Raw genomic sequence first — 16,175 nt, 5'->3', positions numbered from 1 at the left:
GCTGGATCAGCAGACAGACGGACAGATGGACGGGCAGAGAGACGGACGGAGGGAGAGAGGGATGGACAGATGGACAGAGGAATGGACGGAGAAGTGGACAAGTGGATCAGCAGACAGACGGATGGACGGATGGACAGAAGGATGGACGGATGGACAGAGGGACAGGCCGACGGGCAGACAGCTGGATCAGCAGGCAGACGGACAGATGGACGGACAGAGGGGTGGACAGATGGACAGAGGGCTGGACGGACGGGCAGACAGCCGGGTCGGCAGACAGCCGGCCGGCCGGATGGACGGCCGGACAGACAGACAGACAGACAGACGGGAGGCACCACCACTATATTTCACAACCCCCACCCCCCCACCCCCCCAGGGGCCGCGTCCACACCCCGACACCCCCATCCTGCCCCGGGGGGGGTGGTGGGGAAGGGACCACCCCCCAACCCAACCCCGGGACGTGGGGAAGGGGTCAACCAAGTGGTCCACCCCTGGGGTGGGCTAATTTTTTTTGGGGGGGGCAGGGGGGGGACGGGACCCCCACCGCCACCACCCCCCAAATTGTCCATCCCCCCCCCCCCCCCCCTCCCGTCCCCTCCCCGTGTCCGGGGTGGGGAGGAGCGGGCGTTTCCCCTCGACGCCGAAGAGCCCCACGGCGTTTCCTCTGGGACATCAAAGCCGTAATCACCACCAGCACCACCACCACCACCACCACCACCACCGCTACAACCACCAACCACACCCCACCCCCTCCACCCACCCCCTTTCCGTTTTGGGACCGGGGTGACACCCACGGGCCACGCTCGCCCCGTTGCCGCGCCGACTGGTCGCCCAACCGCTCTTGACTCATCCCGCCGGAGACACGGCCTACTTTTCACCCCGGGTATAAATATGCCCAAACCACCGGCTCTCGGCTTCTCGACGCGCCCAATTGGCCCCGTTCTTCTCCTCCGGTAGGTGAGTCCATCCCCGTGGCCAGGACCGGGATCCGTGGGGTGGGGGGAGCTGTGGGGTGGAGTTGGAAACCAGGAGTTCAGGGGGTTCCCCCATCTCCTGGTAGGTGGTTCCTCATCTCTTGGTGGTTCTTTCTCTCATCTCTTGGTGGATGGTGGCCTCATCTCCTGGTAGATGGTCCCCCCGTCTCTCGGTGGATGGTCCTCCCATCTCTCAGTGGTGGTTCCCCCATCTCCTGGTAGATGGTTCCCCCACCTCTTGGTGGCTCTTTCCCCCATCTCTCAGTGGATGGTCCCCCCCATCTCCTGGTGGATGGTCCCCCCATCTCTCAGTGGTGGTTCCCCCATCTCCTGGTGGATGGTCCCCCCACCTCTTGGTGGCTCTTTCCCCCACCTCTTGGTGGCTCTTTCCCCCATCTCTTGGTGGATGGTCCCCCCATCTCCTGGTAGATGGTCCCCCCACCTCTCAGTGGATGGTCCCCCCCATCTCCTGGTAGATGGTCCCCCCGTCTCTCGGTGGATGGTCCCCCCATCTCTCAGTGGTGGTTCCCCCCATCTCCTGGTAGATGGTTCCCCCACCTCTTGGTGGCTCTTTCCCCCATCTCTCAGTGGTGGTTCCCCCATCTCCTGGTGGATGGTCCCCCCACCTCTTGGTGGCTCTTTCCCCCACCTCTTGGTGGCTCTTTCCCCCATCTCTTGGTGGATGGTCCCCCCATCTCCTGGTAGATGGTCCCCCCACCTCTCAGTGGATGGTCCCCCCCATCTCCTGGTAGATGGTCCCCCCGTCTCTCGGTGGATGGTCCTCCCATCTCTCAGTGGTGGTTCCCCCCATCTCCTGGTAGATGGTTCCCCCACCTCTTGGTGGCTCTTTCCCCCACCTCTCAGTGGATGGTCCCCCCCATCTCCTGGTGGATGGTCCCCCCACCTCTTGGTGGCTCTTTCCCCCACCTCTTGGTGGCTCTTTCCCCCACCTCTTGGTGGCTCTTTCCCCCATCTCTTGGTGGATGGTCCCCCCATCTCCTGGTAGATGGTCCCCCCACCTCTCAGTGGATGGTCCCCCCCATCTCCTGGTAGATGGTCCCCCCATCTCTCGGTGGATGGTCCCCCCCATCTCCTGGTAGATGGTCCCCCCACCTCTCAGTGGATGGTCCTCCCACCTCCTGGTAGATGGTCCCCCCACCTCTCAGTGGATGGTCCCCATCATCTCCTGGTAGATGGTCCACCCCACCTCTCAGTGGATGGTCCCCCCCACCTCCTGGTAGATGGTCTCCCCACCTCTCAGTGGACGGTCCTCCCATATCCTGGTGGATGGTCCCCCCATCTCTCAGTGGTGGTTCCCCCATCTCCTGGTAGATGGTTCCCCCACCTCTTGGTGGCTCTTTCCCCCATCTCTCAGTGGATGGTCCCCCCCATCTCCTGGTAGATGGTCCCCCCCACCTCTCAGTGGACGGTCACCCATCTCCTGGTAGATGGTCCCCCCACCTCTCAGTGGATGGTCCTCCCACCTCCTGGTAGATGGTCCCCCCATCTCTCGGTAGATGGTCCCCCCATCTGCTCGCCGATGGTCCCCCATATCCTGGTAGATGGTCCCCCCACCTCTTGGTGGCTCTTTCCCACGGGTCGCATCCATCCATCCCCAGGCGCTCGGCCCACCTGGCGGTTCTGGTTTGGGTGGGTTTGATGGGAACACCCCACCCTCTCCCAGTTGCCCTCAGCTCACCCACTTCCAGAGGGACTGGGAGGGAGGTGAACCTTCCTGACCTTCTGCCGGGTGGGTTTGGTGCCACCGGAGAGCGGAACTCAACGGAAACGAGGTGGAGAAGAGGGTCCAAGACGCCCCCCACCCCACCCCACGGGTGAAGGTGCACCAAAACACCACCCATCACCTCGGTGACATCACCACCACCACCCCCCCCACGCGGGAGGCAAGAAGGAGACCGCCGAGGGGACCTTCCCCGCTACGTGGCACCGACCCCTCTTCCCAGGGGTTGATCCAGTTTGGTTTCTCCGCCCCAGGAATGGCTCGTGATGAGCGCGGGGCCTTCGGCTTCATCCCCATCTTCATCCTCGCAGCCGGATTGTTGTTGACCGCCCCGCCGCCGGCGGAAGCCCAGGAGACGGGCAACCAAGGCGATGAGCGTAAGTCCAACCGGTGGAAGGAAGGGATGGAGACACCAGGGAGGGGGGGTTTCACGGGTACTTCGGAGGGGAAACGCGGCCGATGGGATGGGGTGGGATGGGGCGGGATGGGGTGGGATGGGGTGGGATGGGGTGGGATGGGGCGGGATGGGGTGGGATGGGGAGATGCCTCCTTCTCGGCTCGTGGGAATCTCGCCGCGGGGAAGGTTTGGGCAAGGCCCTACGGTTTCGAAACGTGTTTTGGTTTCGAGAGGAGATAAAGCAATCCGCCACCTCCCCACCACCACCACCCCCACCACCACCACCACCACCACCACCATCACCACCTCCCCACCACCACCACCACCACCACCACCACCACCATCACTATCACCACCACCACCACCTCCCCACCACCATCACCACCACCATCACCACCACCACCACCACCACCACCACCACCTCCCCACCACCATCACCACCATCACCACCTCCCCACCACCACCACCACCTCCCCACCACCACCACCACCTCCCCACCACCACCACCATCACCACCACCACCACCTCCCCACCACCACCACCACCTCCCCACCACCACCACCACCACCACCATCACCACCTCCCCACCACCACCACCACCTCCCCACCACCACCACCATCACCACCACCACCACCTCCCCACCACCACCACCACCTCCCCACCACCACCACCACCACCACCATCACCACCTCCCCACCACCATCACCACCATCACCACCTCCCCACCACCATCACCACCTCCCCACCACCACCACCACCTCCCCACCACCACCACCATCACCACCACCACCACCATCACCACCACCTCCACCACCTCCCCACCACCACCACCATCACCACCACCACCACCACCACCACCTCCCCACCACCACCACCATCACCACCACCACCACCTCCCCACCACCATCACCATCACCACCACCACCACCTCCCCACCACCATCACCATCACCACCACCACCACCTCCCCACCACCATCACCACCACCACCACCACCACCACCACCCATTTCCCCACATCCCGTTGGGATCTCCAGGAGAACTCCTTGGCCTCCTCTGGAGGTTTCGTTTTGGGGAGGAAGGGGGGGGGGGGGGCAATTTCCGTGGCAGCCGTGGAAAAAGGAGGAGCCAAAAAGATTAAAAAAAAAAAAAGTCATCCCGAAGGATGAGGGAAAGAAAGGAGAGGTTTCGTCTTGATGGGAACGGCCCCGTCCTTTCTTCTGGCCTCCAAAATGACGGTGGGCTTGAAGGAGAACCCGAACGGACGCCTCTCCGTTGAGGTGGGAAGAGCATCCCTGTGATTCCCGAACTGTTGGACGCAAAGACTTCGGAGCTGACCTCATCTCGGTGCCTTTTAAGCCGAATCGGTGTCCCCGGAACCGAATGGGAAATTCCCAGGTCCAAGGGAGAAGGAACGAGGTGGTGTCCAGACGCAACGGTGGGATAATTTACCCCGTGGTTCTCCAAGAACTCTTTTCTCGGGGACACGTTGCTCATTTGGGATGGAGGCGCCGACAAATTTGGTCGGAGCTCTCTCGGTTGCCGGTAAGCTCTGGAAATCCGGAGGCTGGATTCCACCACGGGGCAGGATCCACCATCTCCACCGACTGACCTTTGCTGAGGGATAACCCCTCCACCGGGGGAGCTCGGGGAAGCCGCTGAGATGCCTTCAAGGAGCTTGGGGGGATGGAGAACCCGCTGCTTGAGGGATAACCCCTCCGCCGGGGGAGCTCGGGGAAGCTGCTGAGATGCCTTCAAGGAGCTTGGCGGAATGGGGAACCCGCTGCTTGAGGGATAACCCCTCCGCCGGGGGAGCTCGGGGAAGCCGCTGAGATGCCTTCAAGGAGCTTGGTGGAATGGAGAACCCACTGCTTGAGGGATAACCCCTCCGCCGGGGGAGCTCGGGGAAGCCGCTGAGATGCCTTCAAGGAGCTTGGTGGAATGGAGAACCCACTGCTTGAGGGATAACCCTTCCGCCGGGGGAGCTCGGGGAAGCCGCTGAGATGCCTTCAAGGAGCTTGGCGGAATGGAGAACCCGCTGCTTGAGGGACAACCCCTCCACCGGGGGAGCTCGGGGAAGCCGCTGAGATGCCTTCAAGGAGCTTGGTGGAATGGGGAACCCGCTGCTTGAGGGATAACCCCTCCGCCGGGGGAGCTCGGGGAAGCTGCTGAGATGCCTTCAAGGACCTTGGCGGGATGGGGAACCCGCTGCTTGAGGGACAACCCCTCCGCCGGGGGAGCTCGGGGAAGCCGCTGAGATGCCTTCAAGGAGCTTGGCGGAATGGGGAACCCGCTGCTTGAGGGATAACCCCTCCGCCGGGGGAGCTCGGGGAAGCCGCTGAGATGCCTTCAAGGAGCTTGGTGGAATGGGGAACCCGCTGCTTGAGGGATAACCCTTCCGCCGGGGGAGCTCGGGGAAGCCGCTGAGATGCCTTCAAGGAGCTTCTTGGTCTTTAAAAGGCTTCCGGACCGCCCTTGGGTTGACCAGGGATTTTTCCCCGATGAGCATTTTACGGGAAGACGGTTCCCACCCTCCGATTTTGGCAGCACTGCCGGGACCGGATAGTGGCGAATTCCAGGTGACTTGAAACATGGGGCGTCTCCCATCGCCACCCGTCACAGGCTGTAATCCCCACCAGCACAAACCAGTCCCACTGGTAAATTCCGATGTCCCAACCATCGGTGGAAGGCAATCGCAGGCAGATGCCACGGAGCCGTACGGCTCTTCGCCGAGGCGGTCCACGCTCGGAGTCGCGATTTCTTTTTTTTTTTTTTTTTTTTTCCCTCCCCTCCCTCCCCCCCCCCAAAAAAAAATAGCCCAAAACGCCCCAGATGGCGGCGTGGGGGAGACAACCCCACCACCCATGAGAAGACCTCGAAGAAGGACTCGATGTCTCCCGTTTGAAAGTCCCATTGCACGTTGGTTTGGGGTTTGTTTGTTTTTTTTTTTTTTTTGGGGGGGGGGAGGTTTTTCTTGAAGAAACACCATTTTTTGCACTGATCATCGCCTTTTTTTTTTTTTTGTAAAAAAAAAAATTAATCTCGTCTCCTCCCACTTGGAGAAAACTCGGCATGAAGGGTCTTCTCCGGCGGCCTTGGCAGAGGTGCCCACCTGAGGTTCCCAGAAGGCTTTGCCTGCCTACGGCTGTGGATGGAGGCCAGGAGGGACACCAGGAGGACGTCGCAAGGTTTCGGCCTCCCCTCGTGCGGACACCCAAGCAGAGGTCTGAGTGGGGACGGCCTCAAGATGGCGACGGCCTCAAGATGGCGACGGCCTCAAGATGGTGACGGTTTCACGATGGTCACAGCTTCAAGAAGGTGACGGCCTCAAGAAGGTCACAGCTTCAAGAAGGTGATGGCCTCAAGATGGCGACGGCCTCAAGATGGCGACGGCCTCAAGATGGTGATGGCCTCAAGATGGTGATGGTCTCAATATGGTCACAGCTTCAAGAAGGTGACGGCCTCAAGAAGGTGACGGCCTCAAGAAGGTCACAGCTTCAAGAAGGTGATGGCCTCAAGATGGCGACGGCCTCAAGATGGCGACGGCCTCAAGATGGCGATGGCTTCAAGATGGTGATGGTCTCAAGATGGTCACAGCTTTGAGAAGGTGACGGCCTCAAGAAGGTCACAGCTTCAAGAAGGTGATGGTCTCAAGAAGGGGATGGCTTCAAGATGGCGATGGCCTCAGGATGGCGATGGCCTCAGGATGTCGACGGCCTCAAGATGGTGACGGCCTCAAGGTGGTCACAGCCTCAAGGTGGTCATGGCCTCAAGATGATGACGGCCTCAAGATGGTGACGGCCTCAAGAAGGTGACAGCCTCAGGATGGCGATGGCCTCAAGAAGGTGACGGCCTCAAGAAGGTGACGTCCTCAAGAAGGTGACGGCCTCAGGATGGCGATGGCCTCAAGGTGGTGACAGCCTCAAGTAGGTGATAGACTCAAGATGGTCATGACTTCAAGATGGTCGCCCAGAAACCTCATTCGTCATAAATATCCTGCCAAGGGGAGGGGCACCTCATCTCGTCTACGCCTGACGTTGGTCGGGGTGGCACTGCCTCTCAGGATGGTCCCTTCCTCTCCCCGAGGACCATTACCGTTGGGCAACTCCTCAGGAGATGCTGCTGCGGCCACCTCAAGCCCAGGGAGATGTTTCTGCGGCCACCTCAAGCCCAGGGAGATGTTTCTGAGACCACCTCAAGCCCAGGGAGATGCTTCTGAGGCCACCTCAAACCCAGGGAGATGCTGCTGTGGCCACCTCAAGCCCAGGGAGATGTTTCTGCGGCCACCTCAAGCCCAGGGAGATGTTTCCGCGGCCACCTCAAGCCCAGGGAGATGTTTCTGAGACCACCTCAAGCCCAGGGAGATGCTTCTGAGGCCACCTCAAACCCAGGGAGATGCTGCTGTGGCCACCTGAAGCCCAGGGAGATGTTTCTGAGACCACCTCAAGCCCAGGGAGATGTTTCTGAGACCACCTCAAGCCCAGGGAGATGTTTCTGCGGCCACCTCAAGCCCAGGGAGGTGTTTCTGAGACCACCTCAAGCCCAGGGAGATGCTGCTGTGGCCACCTCAAGCCCAGGGAGATGTTTCTGCGGCCACCTCAAGCCCAGGGAGGTGTTTCTGAGACCACCTCAAACCCAGGGAGATGCTGCTGTGGCCACCTCAAGCCCAGGGAGATGTTTCTGCGGCCACCTCAAGCCCAGGGAGATGTTTCTGAGGCCACCTCAAGCCCAGGGAGATGCTGCTGTGGCCACCTCAAGCCCAGGGAGATGTTTCTGTGGCCACCTCAAGCCCAGGGAGATGCTGCTGTGGCCACCTGTGACCTCCCACCTTTGTGGGGCCTCCCACCTCGGTCCTTCCTCCGCGGGGGATGGAAGGGAAGGTCGCTCAGGTCCCGGAGATGTGGACACCATCCACCGGCCCAAAGGAGGGGGACGGATCTTCATGGACGGGTTCCGTCTATGGCGACCAACGGTCGGATGGCGGCGGAGCCCCAAATCATCTCTTCTTCCACCAAAAAAAAAAACCAAAACCAAAACCCCCCCAAAAAAAAGGCCACGAAAAATCCCGGTGAGACCTCAGGAGGGCGATAAGTGACTCGGGAAAGTGAAAAATTAATGAAATTAAATTAAAATTCAATTTAAAAGCTGTGATTTGGGGGGTTTTACGATGATTTCGAGTGTCGCGATGGGCACTTTGAGAGTGAAAAATAGATATTTTTCCCCTTTTCTCGTCCTTTTCACCTTTTTAAAGACTTCTTTTCGGGATTTTTGGTGACGTTCTGACCCACAAAAATCTTGGTGGGACCTCAGGAGGGCGATAGGTGACTCGGGAAATCGAAAAATTAATGAAATTTAATTAAAATTCGATTTAAAAGCCAAAATTTGGAGGGTTTAAGATGATTTCGAGTGTCGCGATGGGCAGTTTGAGAGTGAAAAATAGATATTTTTCCCCTTTTCTCTTCCTTTTTGCCTCTTTAAAGACTTCTTTTGGGTTTTTTTGGCAACGTTCTGACCCATAAAAAATTCCGGTGGGATCTCAGGTGGCCGATAGATGACTCGGGAAATCGGGAAATTAATGAAATTTAATTAAAATTAAAATTAAAAGCTGTGATTTGGGGGGATTTACGATGATTTCGAGTGTCGCGATGGGCAGTTTGAGAGTGAAAAATAGATATTTTTCCCCTTTTCTCGTCCTTTTCGCCTTTTTTAAGACTTCTTTTCGGGATTTTTGGTGACGTTCTGACCCACAAAAATCTTGGTGAGACCTCAGGAGGGCGATAGGCGACTCAGGAAGTTGAAAATTAATGAAATTTAATTAAAATTCAATTCAAAACCCACGATTTGGGGGGATTTAAGATGATTTCGAGTGTCGCGATGGGCAGTTTGAGAGTGAAAAATAGATATTTTTCCCCTTTTCTCGTCCTTTTCGCCTTTTTTAAGACTTCTTTGGGGTTTGGTTTATTTTTTGGCAACGTTCTGACCCAAAGCGGCGCCGGGTGGTTTTTTTTTTTCGGTTGGTGGTGGACACGCGCCACCGGTGCCACCGCCGATGACATTCGGTGCTTCGTCTTCCAGTGCCGGAGGAGGACGAGTCCCGTATCATCGGTGGAAGACCTTGCTCCATCACCCAACGGCCCTTCCAAGTGGCCCTCATCAAGAGGGGTCAAATCCTGTGCGGGGGAAGTTTGATAGACGCCCAATGGGTGTTGACCGCCGCCCACTGCAGGCAGCCAATCAGGTAAGCGGACGCGTGGTCCACCTGGCTTCTCTATGAGCCCACAGCTCCTTTCCCACCACCCCTCCAACAACCAAAGTCCTCCGGGTGGCAGTGGCCCAGATGTTGGTACAAGGTGGTGCTTCCAAAGAAGGGCGGGGGGGGGCGGGGGGTTGTCCCCATGGAGGTCCCCCCAGATGGTGGCATGTCCAGAGTTCGTCACCTCCTGGTGTGGACGTCTCCAGATTTTGGTGTCCAGAAGTTGAGTTGGGCACCTCCAGAGTTGGGCACCTCCAGAGTTGGACACCTCCAGAGGTTGGTATCTCCAGGGGTGGGCACCTCCAGGGGTGGGCACCTCCAGAGGTTGGTATCTCCAGGGGTGGGCACCTCCAGAGTTCGTCACCTCTGGGTGTGAACATCTCCAAAAGTTGGTGTCCAGAAGTTGAGTTTGGGGCCTCCAGAGGTTGGTGCCACCAGAGGTTGGTACCTCCAGGGGTGGGCACCTCCAGAGTTCGTCACCTCTGGGTGTGAACGTCTCCAGATTTTGGTGTCCAGAAGTTGAGTTTGGGACCTCCAGAGGTTGGTACCTCCAGAGAGGTTGGTACCTCCAGGGGTGGGCACCTCCAGAGTTCATCACCTCTGGGGGTGAACGTCTCCAGAAGTTGGTGTCCAGAACTTGAGTTTGGGGCCTCCAGAGGTTGGTGCCACCAGAGGTTGGTACCTCCAGGGGTGGGCACCTGCAGAGTTCGTCGCTTCTGGGTGTGAACGTCTCCAGATTTTGGTGTCCAGAAGTTGAGTTTGAGACCTCCAGAGGTTGGTGCCACCAGAGGTTGGGACCTCCAGGGGTGGGCACCTCCAGAATTTGTCACCTCCGGGTGTGAACATCTCCAAAAGTTGGTGTCCAGAAGTTGAGTTTGGGGCCTCCAGAGGTTGGTGCCACCAGAGGTTGATACCTCCAGGGGTGGGCACCTCCAGAGTTCGTCACCTCTGGGTGTGAACATCTCCAGATTTTGGTGTCCAGAACTTGAGTTTGGGACCTCCAGAGGTTGGGACCTCCAGAGGTTGGTACCTCCAGGGGTGGGCACCTGCAGAGTTCGTCGCCTCTGGGTGTGAACGTCTCCAGATTTTGGTGTCCAGAAGTTGAGTTTGGGACCTCCAGAGGTTGGTGCCACCAGAGGTTGGTACCTCCAGGGTTGGGCACCTCCAGAATTTGTCACCTCCGGGTGTGAACATCTCCAGAAGTTGGTGTCCAGAAGTTGAGTTTGGGACCTCCAGAGGTTGGTGCCACCAGAGGTTGGTACCTCCAGGGGTGGGCACCTCCAGAGTTCGTCACTTCTGGGTGTGAACGTCTCCAGATTTTGGTGTCCAGAAGTTGAGTTTGAGACCTCCAGAGGTTGGTGCCACCAGAGGTTGGTACCTCCAGGGGTGGGCACCTCCAGAATTTGTCACCTCCGGGTGTGAACATCTCCAGATTTTGGTGTCCAGAAGTTGAGTTTGGGGCCTCCAGAGATTGGTACCTCCAGAGAGGTTGGTGCCTCCAGAGATGTTGGTACCTCCAGAGGTTGGTACCTCCAGGGTTGGGCACCTCTGAGTTCATCACCTCTGGGTGTGAACGTCTCCAGATTTTGGTGTCCAGAAGTTGAGTTTGGGGCCTCCAGAGATTGATACCTCCAGGGTTGAGCACCTCCAGGGTTGAGCACCTCTAGGGTTGAGCACCTCCAGAGGTGGGCACCTCCAGAAGTTGGTCTTTCCAGCTATTTGTACCCCAGATGTCACCTCTGAGGTGCGGTGGTGGCTCTAGAAGTCGCTGTTGCAGCCACGGGTATCTCCAGATGTCGGTGGCACCTCTAGAGGGCAACGAAGGCACCGCCGTCCTCCACGTGGAGACTGGAGGACCTCAGGTGTCCTTGGGAGGGTGACAACCTCCAGCTACGAACCCCTTAAGAGAGTCAACCCCCCTGAGGTCCAAGTCACCTCCTTTTTCCAGGTGACGCCGCTAAGTGGAGCAGGTCCCCCCTCCTGGCCGAGCTTCTCCTGAAGGTCCCGTGAGAGGACGCCGGACCTTTTGGGGGAGAAATAATAAAATAAAATTATTAAAAAAAAATAAATAAATAAAAAGGGGGGGTGGGGGGGTGGGGGTGGAAGAAAAGCCGGCAAGAAGTTGGGTTGAGGGCAACATTGCCGAGATGTTGCAGGTGGGACTCCTGGAGTCAGGAAGATGGAAGTGGAGGAGTCGGAAGGTCAAGAGATGCGTTTCTTTGTGGAGGTGGTCTTCAGGGTACCTGAGCCACCGAAGGGCTCTTTGGAGAAGATCTGATTCTCCACTCCTCCAGGGGTTCCCGCGTTGTCCTGATCTCCTCCCCAAGGTGGGAACGGGATAAGGTGGTGCGGGGGGGGGGGGCCGCGTCACCTTCGCTCCGCCCTTTGGAGAAGCTCCAACGGGCAGGTCCTCATCATCTCCTTGTTGGCCAACCCTTCAGGTCAGGGGTTTCCGTGTCTCCTCTGGTGGCATCGGGATTTCTTGACCTTCTTTCTCCTCCCTCCCCCCCCCTCCCCCCCTCCCCCACCTCGGCAGTGAACTCAGGGTGTTGATCGGGACGGACACGTTACGGGACGGGACGGGAGAAGTGAGGTCCGTCTCAAAGGTCCAGGTCCACCCGGCCTACAACCCCCGTAAGAACGACAACGACTTCATGCTCCTGAGGCTCAACAAACCCGTTCAGTTCGGCAACAACATCAAGAAGATCAGGTTGGCCACGAGGTGTCCCACGGACGGCACGAGGTGCAGCGTCTCCGGTTGGGGCACCACCAAATCCCCTGGAGGTACTGGTTCTTGATGGAGACCTCAACGGAAGAAGTGGGGTGGAAGGAGGCAAGCGGGCAGGGGAGAAGGTCGCCAAGGAGACCCGGGGACCTTCTCAGGTGGGGAAAACGGGACAAGGACAACCTTGGTGTCACCCTAACGCTGCCCAACGAGCAGCTCCCCACGGAGGATGACTTCCGGTTGGGTTCTCCCCTTCGGGGTTGGGTTTCCTTCATGTTGACCCCCCCATGTCCGACGGTGGCATCTCCGTGGGCCTGAAAAACCCCAGCAGAAGCGTAACGAGGTCTCCTCAGGCCTCAGCCTTCTCCTCACCGTGTGTGTCCCTTTCTCCTGTCCCCACCGCAGCCAAGCTGCCCAAAAATTTGCAGTGCGCCGCCATCCAGACCTTCGGGAGGGACAAATGCGCCAGAGCCTACGGCAACGCCATCACCCCCAACATGTTCTGCGCCGGCGTCCCCCAGGGGGGCATCGATTCCTGCCAGGTAAGGGGGGCACCTGGGGGGGGGAGGGGGGGGTGGTGACAACGGGGCGGGGGGACACAGCACGTGGATGGTCCGCGCAAGGTCCAGGGTCTCCATAACTACCTCAAGCTTCAGCCACGGAGCTGAGGATGGGCCGTGGCATGTAGACAGGTCCAGGAGAGGTTTGGGTTCCTCCTCCGTGATCTCCCACCCAAGTTCTTAAACCAGGGAATGACCACGGCACATGGATGGTCCACACAAGGTCCAGGTTCTCCATAACTACCTCAAGCTTCAGCCACGGAGCTGAGGATGGGAGGTGGCACGTGGACAGGTCCAGGAGAGGTTTGGGTTCCTCCTCCATGATCTCCCACCCAAGTTCTTAAACCAGGGAATGACCACAGCACGTGGATGGTCCCCGCAAGGTCCAGGGTCTCCATAACTACCTCAAGCTTCAGCCACGGAGCTGAGGATGGGACGTGGCACATAGACAGGTCCATGAGAGGTTTGGGTTCCTCCTCCATGATCTCCAACCCAAGTTCTTAAACCAGGGAATGACCACGGCACGTGGATGGTCCACACAAGGTCCAGGTTCTCCATAACTACCTCAAGCTTCAGCCACGGAGCTGAGGATGGGACGTGGCACGTAGACAGGTCCATGGGAGGTTTGGGTTCCTCCTCCATGATCTCCAACCCAAGTTCTTAAACCAGGGAATGACCACGGCACGTGGATGGTCCACACAAGGTCCAGGTTCTCCATAACTACCTCAAGCTTCAGCCACGGAGCTGAGGATGGGACGTGGCACGTAGACAGGTCCATGGGAGGTTTGGGTTCCTCCTCCATGATCTCCAACCCAAGTTCTTAACCAGGGAATGACCACGGCACGTGGATGGTCCACACAAGGTCCAGGGTCTCCATAACTACTTCAAGCTTCAGCCACGGAGCTGAGGATGGGCCGCGGCACGTGGACAGGTCCATGAGAGGTTTGGGTTCCTCCTCCATGATCTCCCACCCAAGTTCTTAAACCAGGGAATGACCACGGCACGTGGATGGTCCACACAAGGTCCAGGGTCTCCATAACTACCTCAAGCTTCAGCCACGGAGCTGAGGATGGGACGTGGCACGTAGACAGGTCCATGAGAGGTTTGGGTTCCCACCACAAACTTCTGCTTGACCCAAAGCACTGGTGATGGGCCATGTCACACGGATGGCTCCATGTAAGGTTTGGGGTCCCACCACCACCTTCTCCTCACCCCGCGGCGCCGGTGATGGCTCATGGCACATTGATGGGTCCATGTAAGCTTTGGGGTCCCACCACCAACCTTCTCCTCACCCCACGGCGCCGGTGATGGGTCCATGTAAGCTTTGGGGTCCCACCACCACCTTCTCCTTGACCCACGGCGCCAGTGATGGCTCATGGCACATTGATGGGTCCATGTAAGCTTTGGGGTCCCACCACCACCTTCTCCTCACCCCACGGCGCCGATGATGGGTCCATGTAAGCTTTGGGGTCCCACCACCACCTTCTCCTTGACCCACGGTGCCGGTGATGGGTCCATGTAAGCTTTGGGGTCCCACCACCAACCTTCTCCTTGACCCATGGTGTCGGTGATGGGTCCATGTAAGCTTTGGGGTCCCACCACCACCTTCTCCTTGACCCACGGCGCCAGTGATGGCTCATGGCACATTGATGGCTCCATGTAAGCTTTGGGGTCCCACCACCAACCTTCTCCTTGACCCACGGTGCCGGTGATGGCTCCATGTAACTTTGGGGTCCCACCACCACCTTCTCCTTGACCCACGGCGCCAGTGATGGCTCATGGCACATTGATGGGTCCATGTAAGCTTTGGGGTCCCACCACCAACCTTCTCCTCACCCCACGGCACCGGTGATGGGTCCATGTAAGCTTTGGGGTCCCACCACCGACCTTCTCCTCGACCCACGGCACCGGTGATGGCTCACGGCACATTGATGGCTCCATGTAAGCTTTGGGGTCCCACCACCACCTTCTCCTCGACCCACGGCGCCAGTGATGGCTCATGGCACATTGATGGGTCCATGTAAGCTTTGGGGTCCCACCACCACCTTCTCCTCGACCCACGGCATCGGTGATGGCTCACGGCACATTGATGGGTCCATGTAAGCTTTGGGGTCCCACCACCAACCTTCTCCTTGACCCACGGTGCCGGTGATGGCTCCATGTAACTTTGGGGTCCCACCACCACCTTCTCCTTGACCCACGGCGCCAGTGATGGCTCATGGCACATTGATGGCTCCATGTAAGCTTTGGGGTCCCACCACCGACCTTCTCCTCACCCCACGGCGCCGGTGATGGGTCCATGTAAGCTTTGGGGTCCCACCACCACCTTCTCCTCGACCCACGGCGCCGGTGATGGCTCATGGCACATTGATGGCTCCATGTAAGCTTTGGGGTTCCACCACCAACCTTCTCCTCACCCCACGGCACCGGTGATGGGTCCATGTAAGCTTTGGGGTCCCACCACCAACCTTCTCCTTGACCCACGGTGCCGATGATGGCTCCATGTAAGCTTTGGGGTCCCACCACCACCTTCTCCTTGACCCACGGCGCCCGTGATGGCTCATGGCACGTTGATGGCTCCATGTAAGCTTTGGGGTCCCACCACCACCGTCTCCTTGACCCACGGCGCCGGTGATGGCTCCATGTAAGCTTTGGGGTCCCACCACCACCTTCTCCTTGACCCACGGTGCCGGTGATGGCTCATGGCACATTGATGGGTCCATGTAAGGTTTGGGGTCCCACCACCGACTTTCTCCTCACCCCACGGCGCCAGTGATGGCTCATGGCACATTGATGGCTCCATGTAAGGTTTGGGGTCCCACCACCCCCTTCTCCTTGACCCACGGCGCCGGTGATGGCTCCATGTAAGCTTTGGGGTCCCACCACCACCTTCTCCTTGACCCACGGCGCCGGTGATGGCTCCATGTAAGCTTTGGGGTCCCACCACCACCTTCTCCTTGACCCACGGCGCCGGTGATGGCTCATGGCACGTTGATGGCTCCATGAGAAGTTTGGGGTCCCACCACCAACCTTCTCCTCGCCCCACGGCACCGGTGATGTCTCCATGAGAACTTTGGGGTCCCACCACCGACCTTCTCGCTTCCTTCTCCCCACAGGGTGACTCCGGGGGTCCGCTGGTGTGCCGGGGGGTCCTGCAGGGCGTGGTCTCCTGGGGCATGGCTGTCTGCGGCCGCCGCGGCCAACCCGGCGTCTACGCCAACGTCTGCCGGGCCACGCCCTGGATCCGCAAATACGTCGGGGGGCAGTGAAGCCCCTCCCCTTCCCCCCCCCCCCCAAAAAAAAGCCCCTCCCCCCTCCCCCCTTTTTTTTTTGGGGGGGTGGTGGGAATGATTCCCACAATGCACTGGGGGAAATGTTGGGGGTTTTTTTTTGGGGGGGGAATAAAGGAAAAGAGTGAAAGCGGAGTGATGGATGGATAATGGGGGGGACTGGGAGCACTGGGAGTACTGGGGAGGGGGGTGGGGAAGGGGGAATTGGGGGGGGAATGGGGTTTTTGGGGGGGAACGGG

At 58.9% G+C, this 16,175-nt stretch overlaps 1 protein-coding gene across 1 annotated transcript; it reads left to right on the top strand.

The window, feature by feature from the left end:
* Positions 1 to 2,968: 2,968 nt before the first annotated feature.
* On the top strand, positions 2,969 to 15,915 carry LOC309684045 (kallikrein-14-like; the record flags this gene model as incomplete). Its single annotated transcript, XM_082500007.1, has 5 exons — positions 2,969 to 3,089; positions 9,184 to 9,346; positions 11,898 to 12,145; positions 12,492 to 12,628; positions 15,763 to 15,915. The coding sequence occupies 5 exons, from the start codon at positions 2,969 to 2,971 to the stop codon at positions 15,913 to 15,915; spliced, it is 822 nt and encodes a 273-aa protein (XP_082356133.1).
* Positions 15,916 to 16,175: the final 260 nt, after the last annotated feature.

Source organism: Vanellus vanellus (assembly GCF_965231255.1).
Source record: "Vanellus vanellus genome assembly, contig: HAP1_SCAFFOLD_1574, whole genome shotgun sequence".
NCBI lineage: Eukaryota > Metazoa > Chordata > Aves > Charadriiformes > Charadriidae > Vanellus > Vanellus vanellus.
This window is presented reverse-complemented; position numbering and strand designations above follow the sequence as displayed.